At 40.8% G+C, this 12,730-nt stretch overlaps 1 protein-coding gene across 5 annotated transcripts in view; it reads right to left on the reverse strand.

The window, feature by feature from the left end:
• Positions 1-12,730, reverse strand: part of LOC113578894 (dedicator of cytokinesis protein 3-like) — a 49,765-nt gene that overhangs the window by 11,540 nt on the left and 25,495 nt on the right. For all 5 annotated transcript variants that reach the window (XM_035536326.2, XM_035536325.2, XM_035536324.2 and 2 more), the window contains 20 exons: positions 12,483-12,675; positions 11,831-11,958; positions 11,552-11,701; positions 10,215-10,313; positions 7,741-7,835; positions 7,045-7,120; positions 6,598-6,698; positions 6,440-6,498; positions 6,148-6,296; positions 5,424-5,509; positions 4,995-5,021; positions 4,817-4,912; positions 4,676-4,730; positions 3,562-3,655; positions 3,181-3,329; positions 2,643-2,729; positions 2,364-2,468; positions 2,074-2,215; positions 1,793-1,959; positions 1,620-1,706 (listed from right to left, as the gene is read on the reverse strand). In XM_035536326.2, coding sequence (XP_035392219.1) covers positions 1,620-1,706; positions 1,793-1,959; positions 2,074-2,215; positions 2,364-2,468; positions 2,643-2,729; positions 3,181-3,329; positions 3,562-3,655; positions 4,676-4,730; positions 4,817-4,912; positions 4,995-5,021; positions 5,424-5,509; positions 6,148-6,296; positions 6,440-6,498; positions 6,598-6,698; positions 7,045-7,120; positions 7,741-7,835; positions 10,215-10,313; positions 11,552-11,701; positions 11,831-11,958; positions 12,483-12,675 — 2,145 coding nt within the window. The remainder of the gene's footprint in view (positions 1-1,619; positions 1,707-1,792; positions 1,960-2,073; positions 2,216-2,363; positions 2,469-2,642; positions 2,730-3,180; positions 3,330-3,561; positions 3,656-4,675; positions 4,731-4,816; positions 4,913-4,994; positions 5,022-5,423; positions 5,510-6,147; positions 6,297-6,439; positions 6,499-6,597; positions 6,699-7,044; positions 7,121-7,740; positions 7,836-10,214; positions 10,314-11,551; positions 11,702-11,830; positions 11,959-12,482; positions 12,676-12,730) is intronic.

The raw sequence follows: 12,730 nt of genomic DNA on the forward strand, positions 1-12,730 counted from the left end.
AATAATGCAGATACATTTGTCTAGCAATGCCAACTTGATTTCACTAATAGGCCTACGTTCAATAAGGTCCAAGCACTCAGGTGAATGAGATGAGCCTGATCAGTCTGAAGGGGGTGCTACAGCGAAGCAAAAATGTTTTGAAGTCTGTACCTCCTACCATATGATACCTAGAGACAGCAGTTTTGCAGATTCTGATTACTTGCCTAAAACAAAAACTAATTTGCAATTTGAACTACTTAGCTTTTCCTGTTTTGATTTTTTTTTGTTGAATATTTGCATATGCAAACTCTACTTTTGAAATTTAATCTTAGATTTTTCACCTGATCTCCACAAAATTGGTGTCAAAATATCCACAAGAGTCTCAATAATTCAATAATTATCATATAATTAAACTTATTTTGACAGAGTTCTAGTCCTAGGATTTTCTTGCAATAAACTTCAGAATCTGAAACTACATAATTTTTTGCTGACTTTTTGATGGCCTCATTATATTGTCCTCCTCATATTGATCAAATTGGTACCAGAATGACCTTTTAAACTAATTTGGCTGAAATGCTACCAGAGATTTTCCAATTTTGACTAAATTGGACGGCTGTACTCAAAACAAACTGAGGAGAAATGTCAAGTTTGAGCCTGATTGGCAATGGGGAACCTGTATAGCACAAGTCTACTTTGCATATAATCACAGGCATTGTGTTCTCATACCTAAACAGTCAGAATTCAGGAAATGTAGGTTACATCAACACAGAAATTTACAGACACTCATGTAGTGACAGTATAATGCTGAGTGCCCATCTTGTGCCAGATCAGTCATTATTCAGCTCTACAGTGCACAATCACCTGGCTCCTGGCAGTGCACAGTCACCTATATGTCATCTTTAGCAGGTTATGGTCTGACTCGTACACTTTGTGGGCGTCTTGTGTTCCATGTTCCCAAGGGCCCGTTCATGCTTAGACCCTTAGAGTTCTACTTTTAGCTCTACTTTTATTCTTATGTATTATTAGATTTTTATTCTTCTTTTAGATTTTTATTTTATCTCTATATCTATTTTTTTTTGTTTGTTCAACTAAAACCTTCAATTAACATTCCACAAAGTATCTCAATTTAAATACTGCCTTCGCACACACATTTTTATGATAAAATCATGTGCAAAAATGTCTATTAAATACACATACAATATATTACACTGCAAAAGCAAATTAGCACTATTTATTTGGGGTCTTAATAAATCAGGGGCTCTGTGTAGCCTACATCAGACTGTAATTCTGAAGTTTCATTGCCACTGGCCTTCTCATTCTAAATTACTCAAGTAATTATTAAGATGAATATTTTTACCCCATAAGTACGTCATAACCATTTTAAAACATCATTACAGTACTACCACCTCTGCAAAGGAGTACATACCATATGACATACCAAATGTAATTAATAATTAAATACTCAGTGATAATATAATCTGAAGATTTACAGTACTATTAAAGCTACTGTATTCAATATTACAGGTTTTGCTAAGTTCTACTGGACTTAACCTCTGAAGGAGTCTTACAGCAACTTTAAGTACTTCCATAGCTACATTAAGGGTTAGACGGCAGAGAACACAAATTGTTCCTGTACTCACCACCTCCCTCCTCTCCACCTCAAACCACCGCGAGATGCCGGGCAATGGCCGGCACAGGATCAGAGTGGTCCTCTCGATCCACAAGCTCTGCATGACACAGCATGCCGTTTAGTCAGGTAGCAGGCTGATTCCACCAAGGCAGACTGAAATAGGCACGGAATAACTGCACTCACCCTGAACTCGTTCTCCCTGTCCTTGGGGCCCTTGTGAAAGGGCCGGTCGTAGTGGAAACGGGAGACGTTGTTGATGCGGTAGAAGCTTTTGATCCGCTCAGGCACCCTGTCCATTAGCGGCCCATCAGAAAGCTCTGACACTGGGGTCACAGCATAGATCTGGAGGTCTGCACGCACGCATTAAGGGAAGAACGGAGCATAGACATGCATACACAGCAGTGCAGGACAGCATGTGAAAAAGGCATTTCCACACATCTGCATGCTCGGACCAAGCAGGATACACTGGGCATCGCTCTGTTGAATACTGTCATCTGGGTGGTTGGGGTGCTGAAGGGCAATGGCTTGTGGGAACTCTGTCAGCATCCTCTGCTGAAAGTCCTCTAGACGCTCATAGTCATACCCTTTACATACAAACTCCTTATTCTAAACACACACACACACACACACAAAAAGACATTAACTTCTAGTTTATTTCTGCAGAATCTGCAGTGCTACCTACTTGACCACACTGCAGATTGCATCGCTTTCAAAAAAGATAATGCATAAAGTTGCCAGAGGACAGTGCACTCACACGCAGGAAAAAGGGAAACTTGCGTCCATAAAAGCCCATTCTGAAGAATTCAGGCTCCACACGCTGTTGCTCGATGATGTTGTCATAAAAACTGGCCTCCATTTTCTGAAACAGGGAAAGAAAAAAGCATAAATGCACTCAGATGTGTGGATGTACAAGATATATATGACTAGTACATGATGTATAATCACTCACACCTGCATGCATGCACGCGCACGCACACACACACACACACACACACACACACACACACACACACACACACACACTCACACTCACCCGTATCCAGCTCAGGCTGTGATAGTCATATAGCATCTCATACTGGTGGGCCAGTTCCCTGCACAAAGAAATCCCATACTCCCAACACTGTGTAGACACACACACAGACACACACAGTTATGTAAGGATGTTTCTATCTTTACTTTTTACTGTACTGAGGATTTTTTTAAACATTTGTCCATTAAACACAACTGGATGGAAGATACTTTTACCAATGTCATAACAGTTTCTTCTCCTTTAACTAGAGATTTCTTCTACCTTTAAATGGTTCACAAAGTAAAGTCCTTTGGTGTTTTTGCTGGCAAAATGTAAGATCATTCTTTTGATTCTGGAACCCGCAGTGTTTATTTACAGCTTTTTGCTTTCCAAAGAGCAGACTGTAAGATAGTGTTTAGTGCAATTAGATATGAACACTTAATGCAAAAGACTTGAGTCAATTTGTGGCAAGAGTGTGACTTGTATGGATTATCACCCAAATGGCTGGGAGGAAGACCTTAGGGGCAATGACCTTGTGTGTGTGTGTTTGTGTAGAACCTGCCTTGCCCTTGTTGAAGTAATGTAGTATCTTTCTGCTGAGGGTTTCTTTGCGCTGCCATTGGCTCTCAGCAGGGTATTGCATGAGGTCTCGAAGAGGCTGATCAGTCCACTGCAGCAGCTCCCAGTACAGCAACAATGTGAAAGCAGCCTCTGTAGACCAAATGAACAGGGAACAACAGCGCGTGTGCACGCACACACACATGTTGATCCATATGTACATGATTTAATTTCAGAACTGCCCTTTGTTGTAAAAAGCGCTATATAAATAAATTTGACTTTGAAGATCAGGATACGGAGTTTGATTATGAGAGTCTTGTTTTTGAAGTTCTTTGATTTGTAGAACTCCGTATAGTGGTAAGTGTTTCACACTATTTCCCCATACCTGTGTAGTTATGCATCTGTAGGTGGAGGTCACAAAGCTTGTGTATGTAGCGGATGTACATGTCTTCTTTGGTTATCTCACACTTGTAGAAATTCTGCATGGAAGCACAAATCATGACCACACAATGCACTAAGAAAGGAATGATGCTTGATTGTATAGTGGATAAATTGCATCTATGATTGATAATGTACATAAAAGGTTTACCTGTTTACTATGTACTTACACTTCACAATGTAACACTTCAAATCATGATATGGCTGGCCAATTTTTAACAGTTAAATGAATGAATAATGATTCAGTTTATGGTCAACAAAATTACTGAACTCTACAAGTCAGTGTGGTTTGTATAGGAAAAGACGTCCAAAACAGTGAAGAAGTCTGAAACACTAACTTTGGGTCCCAGGAAAGTTCAAACTGACTTTTGAATAAACATCTCTAAAGTCTTGGTACTTTTACTGATAAAATTATAATGCCTTTAGTAATAGGGAAGCTTGCATGAGCATATTGGGACAGCTAAAAACTGAAGCAGCATAAATTGCTACTGGCATGTAATGGCTGTTTGCCGTCATAAAAGCATTTAATTCTCTGTGGCTACTTCTAAGATAAAGCAGAGTGCATTCACTGTAAGTTGTTAGTACTTAACCGTTTACACTCTAGGCTATTTGCTATTATTAATATTAAGCAATTCAGTAACTAATATGAAACTCATAAAAACAAATACCTATATGAAATTCATAACCAAAGTGAAACTGATAAAAATGTATGCATTTATGAGAATAAAGAGTGGAAGTTCTTATCAAACCACCATACACTGGAGTTTAAGAAGCTACAGTTATTACATGTATCGCAGAGGAAATCTTTATCAAACTTTTGAATTAATATTTTTTAGATTATTTAAATAGAGCAGGGACAAACTACACCCTGCTGTGGTGTAGGCATTTTCTTCTTCTTCGTCCTTTGTTTTAAAGGCCATCCCTTCCTTTTTAAATACATGCCAATTCTCATTCTCTGGTTTATCCTCTTTTAGGTCTCAAAATGTAACTGAACACAGTATCAGAAAGGTCAATGATTAGAAAGGGAAATTGTGTATGAAGGAGTGTGTAGTGGAAGTCACCATGATGTTGGCGCCCAACTTTTTGTTCTCTGCCTCTTCTCCTCTCACACTGTCCCTACAGATATGAAGTTACATTAACCATCTCCGTAATGGTTACATTATGCACAAATACACTGTACAAAGGCACACGCGCACACACACCTGTAATCCAGAAGTCTCTCTATGAGGCGTGTGACTGAGGTGACGAAAGACACTCCTGTCTCTCTCCAAGTTTCCTGCTCCATTTTCTCCAACAGGCTGAGATTAGGAGAATGAGAATTAAATTTAGAAATGGGTAGGGTTGTTCGAAGAGAGATTAGCTGCTTGTGTGCTATGTTACCTAGGGTATGGTCCGAAGAGTTGGGTCCTATGGAAAAAAATTCCATAATATTTAATTTAATAATGAGGAAATACAATTTCTGACAGTGTTATATCACATTTGTTTTTGATTGTATGTTAAGACAATTCAGTTATTTACTGCATAATGCAGCGGTAATGGCGGAAGTGTGAGTCTGTGTGCACTGAGAGTAAAATCAACACAGCTTTTAAATGTAACTCAAAGCCTCAGTAAATCGACACTTATGTGTGATCCTGATGGCCACTTCTTAAGAACCCCTGAAAAGCTGTAAACTGTGATTAGCATCAGCACTTAGAGGAGTTGTGAGGAAACGCTGTGACTCACACGCTTGTGTGCTTGTGTGTGTTATTGCTTGATGGATGTGTGTCCTATGTACAATGAGAGTGTTTGTATTTGGCTGTCTGTACTCACAATAATCCAAAGAGTTCTCTATGGTTTTCTTCTCCTTTCCCATCTGACATCATGCTGTCCAGCTTATCCATCAGCTCTGCCTCCACCTATACAAAAAGCCCCCCACACCCCCCCAAAAGAGACATTAGATAAAGTAATGTTTGATCTGCCATAGCTTTTATCTGACCTAAATTTTCTCCTAATCCTTTATCCCAACAAGGGACTCATTAAGATGTTAACTGGAATTTTTGCATAGATTTTATAAACAGACGCTACACAAATGTCTGACACAAAATCATATGTCTCTCACATATCCAGAGTGACACAGTTATCAGTATGACACAGTAGGTCCTACTGGGAAACAAACCCACAATCGTGTTACACCACACTACCAAATAATTTCACCAAATCACCTGACACCTTACTTTAACCAAAAAGTACAATATGCCTGAAATAATTCAATGTGAATCCATAAATTCAATGTATTAACTTATTACATTAAAACAATTCAATTTAAGTTCAATTTCATACTAAAACCTGATAAGTATGCTATGTGTTGAGATTATGCTTCAGTCTCCAGAGCATTTGTAACTATGCATTAATTTCCTGTTCTGATATCAAACCAAGTCTTCTAGCAGTAATATGGTTACAAATGAAATGTCTTCACGCACTACTCACTACTGTTTTAGCTTAGTTCAAAAGGAATTTGGGCTATTAAGAGAACACTTGTTAATTAGTCTCCAACCTGTTTGAAGTTTCCATTCTTGCGCTGTTCCCAGTCCATCATGTCGTGGAAAATGGGAATCATAATATTCCGGACCTCAGCCTGAGGAACCAGGGTTACTCCTAGAAATGGACCCATCATCCCAGGGGTGAAGTGGGGCTTATTATCACCTGATACAAGAGGGTGGGAGAAGGAGAAAAAGACAGAGAATACATGCCATAGTACAATAGTGTCTGAATGTGCTTGCACTGTTAGTATCTGAAGCAAACAGAACACAAAGGCAGAAAGAAAGAGAGTTGGAGGTTGCTCTCACCCAGCTTCTGCCACATACTGTAGAGCTCATACGTCATCTGCACTCTCAGATCTCCATATCTATTTAAGACAACACACAATGTGTGTGTGTGTGGTCATTTGTAACATCATTTTCGTACACATTTGAGTGTGTGCGCGCATGTGTATGTGTGTCAGTACTTGTCCAGTATTCGCTTCCTCTTGACTGGACTAAGACACTCAAGCTGCAGGCTTGGCTGACTAATAAATAGTACAGCCAAACTGAAAAAGGAGTTCCACACCTGAAGATGGAAAACACACACATACACAGGCATACATGCATATCGGTCATAGTTGATTGACTTAGTCATATATAACATGTTTAGTATGGGAAATTGTGTCCTGTTATTTGTTATGACACAGCAGGGCACAGCATATCCCCACTTACATATCTCCACTTACAGTATGCTGGCCTTAACACTCTCCTGCCTTAAAATTACAATAAATTAGCATCTCACAACAGCAGAGTAAGCGTGCTAATTTATGTTTCAGTTTTTGGAAACTCTTAATGGGCTATTTGGTCATGACATTTTAAATGATCTAGCGGCAGCCAAACATAAAGAAAAGCTATAGTGTCAGTATACCTACCTTAAAATCAAAGTCTGCATCTGAGAAGTTCTTATGAAGTGCAGGAGTCAGATACTGGGTTGTTGTTACAATGATTCTGTGGAAGAGAAAAGACAATTGAGAGTCAGAAAGCAAACATTACCAGGCTGATATAAAGAAAAAAAAAATCGATTTGGAACTTCAGTTTGTGTAAATATAGCATAATAACTCCCACAGTCTGAGACTCTGCAGTCACCCAACAATTGGAGATGGGTGGAGAGAACATTGCAATCCTAATTACATGATCATAACGAACACCAATGATCATAAACGTACAGACAAAAACAGCCCTGGTGTCAGGCCTGACAAGCACCAGACAAAAAACGTCTTTGTCAAATTACAACCCCAATTTCCATCACATTCAGTGTTAAACTTGCAGTGTAAAATGTGCGTATACACAGATATACATGCATATAATAATACTAACCAATGCAAGTGTTATGCTGTTATGTACATAGAAGTTATACAATATACATCTTTCTAAGCAAAGATAGCAGTCCCTAGCCTATAGCATTTGCAAATAGCAGCTTGGATAGTAAGAAACATAGCAAAAGCTAGTGAATACAAAATGAAAAGTTGTGACTAAACTGTAATGAGGTAAACAAGCAGCCCATGGTGTGCCAGACCAAGTTTGGGAACCCCAGGACACTGACTAACTGACTAAAGGGAAACACTCACTGGCTGGTGAGGAGACGCATAATACTCCAGTCTCTTGGAAAGACGCCAAGCTTCATTAGGTTCCGGAACACACAAAATATCTTCAGCAAAAACTCCTGTAAATATGAGACAGGATCAGTAATTTCCACACAAAAAGGTTCACACACTTGGAATGACACACTAAGCATATTGTAGCGTCAGTGTAGAAGAATGATCAGAGATTGCAATCATTGAACGCAATAAATGCCCTGTTTATTTAACACTTGCAACAACTATAGAAAATGACAACTCTAATAGGTATAGCAGGGGGAGGTAACTAGGAAGACACACAAAGATGGTGACACTTCTAAAAATGCTTTTTGCCCCCAAGGATCAGCTATCTTAGCGACCCAGGCAGTCTGTACATAGTCCATAAGCCGTTCATGCTGTGGCAACCAGTGGTTGGCTGTGGTACCCACTCTTCCTGGCCCAGAAAGGTCTTCTTTCTGCAGGCCTAATATATGGAAAACTGGTCAATGTGGACCACGACCAATCCAATAAATGACCTGGCCCAGGTGCTCCCACACCATGCAGGAGCTCTTCTACGGCAACTGCAGTTTCGGGCGGAGTCTCTTCTGGTGGAGTGATCTGCATGCCCGGTGAGAATGGCTGTCCCTGGCAGCGAGAGTCATATGCCTGTGGGTGCTGCTGTAACCATGGTGATCCAGTACAGGGTGGAGGAGCTCCACTGCAAGCAGCAACGCTACATGCTGCTTGAATTTGTACTGAGGATGAATTCTTCTCTCTCTGCCTTGGCGACAGCTGCTTGGATGCTAGCTGGTGTGGTGAGTTGCAAATGTTGTCTCAACTCTCCCAGCAACAACATGTTGAAGAAGTGTTCAGATGCCAATTCCTCCTCTGCAGCCTTCTCAAACACCGGTTATACCTGCCAAAATATTGTGCTCAGCTCTGGGGTCAACACGCTCATTTTTGGCCCCGTATCTCTGAGAGCAGCTGATAGTACCTCCAGTACCTGTAAAAACATTGCTCGATGGCTGTGTTCAGCACTACTAGGTTGTCATGCTACTCTGGCAGCAGACCCATGAGTACCTGTAGGCCTTTCCCCTTCAGTGCCAGACTTAACTGCATCATGGTGACAAGTGTTGTCCAGGTGTGATGTCCAGCAACGACTCACAGCTGTGTGGAATATGGCATGCAGATGCATGTCTCATCTTTTTTGCAGGGCTCCACTGCTGAGCTTCCGCACTCTAACCTCTTTACGTTCTTCCCCAGCCAGCTGCCTAGCTCTCGGCAGGCTGGACTCGTCAGGCAGAGGACAGGCGTGACGCTCAGTTACACCTTTCTTCAGGTAGTGTCTTCTTTGTTACCTTATTTTTGATGCGCTGTTTGATATCATCCAGCTCCATGGCTACATTCCACTTCTGACACCAATGTAGCATCAGCATCAAAGAAGCAATAAGCACTCTGTTTATTTAATATTCCTAACAATAACGGAAAATGACTAAAGACAATTGGGGAGAGCCGAGGAAGGTTACTAGAAGGACAGACACACACAAGATGGGTGACACTTTTATACATACTTGCTAAAGAAAAAGAGACTCAATAAATACAACATACACAGAGCTCAACAATTTCTAAAACAACATTAAACACTAATTTTTGCAGGGAAACATGTGACATCCTTGGAGTCTTTACAGTGACCCTTCCCCATCTCTCTTTCTGCATGGTAGTGACCCACCACCAATATGGACATCACAGCAGGCCAAATTCATAAAACCTACTGCCAGATTTAAATTAACAAGTAACAACGAAGAGCAATCAAAAAAATGTTTGCCATAAGAAATTTAGATCCTATAGAGGAAGAAACTACAAACAGATATAGACTATAGATATAGAGGCGATATACAATTTAGAAGGAGTGAACTCATCAGCTCAGTGCCTCCATGCAGTTCCTGTCTTGGTGAAAGTTATAAATGCGATATATTTTTATTTAATGTGTACTTTTAAGCACACAGCTGGGGTTAGTCTCTCTTGGGGTGTCTTTAATATGTATGGCCTCAAGTAGACATTAGTTTTGATTGGCTTTCACCTAGAACACGGGTGAATTTACCACACCATGTTGCTAATTATCGGCATGCTAACTTTATGATTATGAATTAAATACAGTGTCGCATATTTTGTGTGGCTTAGGGCGGTTACCATCGATTTTTAGGAATCTGGTCCAGTATCATAAAATCTGCATTCTAAAAAAGAGGTTCAGCTATTTTGAGATTTATTTTAAGGTTGTCATATAGAATGTTCATATGCAAGTTGTGTGTTATGATCTTGTTAGGAGCAGTTTCCAGACAAAGGGAGAAATACACTCAAACAGTAGCAATAATGTAACAGTGCGCAATATTCTGATCTAAATTTCACTTTGAATATCATAGATATACCAACGGCTCTGAATGCTTTCTGACAGATTTTGAAGCAAGCATTCTTTTTTCTTGGTTTACCTTGAGTTCATCTTTGCTGTGGAAGTTGTTGAGCAGATGGTGGAAATGCAGCTCTGACATCAGTTTCAGCAGAGAGAGAAGACAGGACACATATTCGCCCTGCCCAATCACAAACAAAACACACACAGTCATCAAACTCATTCCTGTTGCTGTATGAAAACATGCAAAAAGGCATCAAACACCAACAGCCCCTGCAGGAATGCAAGCATGGAAACCAGGGCACAAAGCTCACACACTGCTCCTACAAGCAAAGTAATAATGACTTTCCAAATTGTGAGCTGCAAAAATCTCAATCAGGTGTTGCTCTTGAAGTCTGAGAAGTGTAATTCAATATACAATGAGAGAATATGAGAGTATTTTGGGACATGACCAAACTGAGTTATCAAACATATTGATCTTGAAGGAAAATCAAGCATCAGATATAAAACCATTATCAAGATACTGACAGAGGTATTACATCATCACATAGAGAAGGTCATTAAATTCATACTGTCCCAGAAAGAACACCAAAAACACACAGAAACATCAAATTCATATTTCTTTGAACAAAATCAACAAAGGTGTAAGGTGGGCTCGAACACAGGTGATAACACCAACAGCCTACTGGGTGAGCAACCACACTCTAATGATTGTTGGCCTGTGTGCAGAACAGTTAGATCTTGGATCAGGTAAAACAAAAGGAAAAACTAAACACCATACCAAGTGTGGAAAAAGAGGAGAACAAAGGACGCCATGGGAAGAATGGCAACCTCAGTGCACTGGGGAAAACCAAACTAAAACTTCCCAAACAAAACTAGAAAACAGGGAGGAACTTTAATGGCTAAGGGAAGTCTTGGGAGAGAGACAGACTGAAGAAGGGAGAACTGGAGAGGGGACATGTAAAAACACAGACACCCTCACAGGGAAGAAATGAAGTGTAGCACAAGGGCTCACAGACCTCAATACCGGCTAGGAGTTTGGCTAGGAGTTTGGCTCAAAACTTTAGTAAAGACCCAGCATTGAATAACTGGGTTACTGGACTTTTATAGATCTAGCCCAACTGTTGGGCATCAAGCCTGATTAGTAGTATGGTTGACTCGAGGCCTCCCTCTGGTGGCCAGAGGGGGCCTCAGCCTGGTGCCAACCCTTACAACAGGGGAGTCAAATTAATATTAGTTTCTGTTATAAAACCATTAGGTCCAATAATGTTATGGTAAATACTCAAAATAGCTATAGTGGACCATCTTAATTCTGGGTTCTGGTTAAAGCTTAAGCCTACACAACCCTACTACTAAAAGTTCAAACAATGAGCAGAAATGTGTTAACAGAAGAAGAGAAAGATGTGGTGAGCAGCTGACCGTTATCTCTGCCGTGCACTGGGGACAACGTTGGCTTCTGCTGTTCTCCACTGCCTGGCTCTTGCTCATGATGGACAGAAGTGTTTGCAGGAGCACGTCCAACAAGCTCTCTACCATCATCTCCACCTCCTCCTGTACGCAGGAAGACTCCTGGAGGAGCAAAATTAAAGGAAGCTGTATTATTATTATTATTATTCAGTGACTTGCCAGTGTGACGCCGCATTTAGCAGGACCCTGGATTATGGCCCTTGTCTCCACCAGCAGTGGGTGTGAATGTACCTGAGCACTAGTGTTGAGGATGGAAAAGATACTGCCCAATATTCCAGCACACAGCAGCAGTTCCCTCTGCTGCCTCAGGTGGAGGTGGATGTGATGCAATACTACTGGAAGCAAAATACTCCGAGATTCTGGGGGGGGGGGGGGGGAAGGGGAGGGGGCAGAGAAAAAAGAGAGAAAGGGAAATTAAGAGAGAGAGACAGAATCAGTAGAAGTAAAAAACTAATGGAATTTGGATCATTAGTAAAACTTCACAAAAGCCCAAAAATCCTATATTACCAGGCCAAATTCTAATTCAGTTCCAAGCCAATTATTTAGAATGAATAATTATGACAATTCAATTAAAGTCTCTTAGAATGGCATTTCCATTTTCCATAATTTTTATGTTTTTATAAATTAGGATCATGGTGCTGTACAAGGATTTCTCTGTATTTATGTATTCTAAATACATGCGACTATAAAACCAGTCTGGAAACTTCCAAACTACTCTTCCACCAGATGGTCCATACTGTTGCTCTGACCTACATCATGGTACTACCTATACAGTGCCCTTAAGTGCTTGGTTTAGAGCAAACATGAGGACCGTTTGGCGGGTCCTGAGGACTGCAGTGAGGATGACTAACTCTGTGAGCGAGACTTCAACAACAAGGCCAACCTGGAAAGTAGAAGAGTCTGCTATCCACAGTACGAGCAATGGACTGGAGTTTGACAACGTCCATGGACTGCCCGATGTCCACCGTGCCCGGCATGCTGGCAAGAGTGCCCCTAACCAGCTCTGCTACCTCCTGCACAGTAAACATCTGCAGCAGCTCATCAAAGATGTCTGGAAAACTGTTCAACAGCGCAGCCTGGTGAGGGTGAGGCAGAAGAAGAGGGAAACGAGGAGGAGGAAGAGAAGGAGAC

The sequence above is a fragment of the Electrophorus electricus genome, chromosome 20 (assembly GCF_041902795.1).
Source record: "Electrophorus electricus isolate QZ-2024a chromosome 20, ASM4190279v1, whole genome shotgun sequence".
Classification (NCBI taxonomy): Eukaryota; Metazoa; Chordata; class Actinopteri; order Gymnotiformes; family Gymnotidae; genus Electrophorus; species Electrophorus electricus.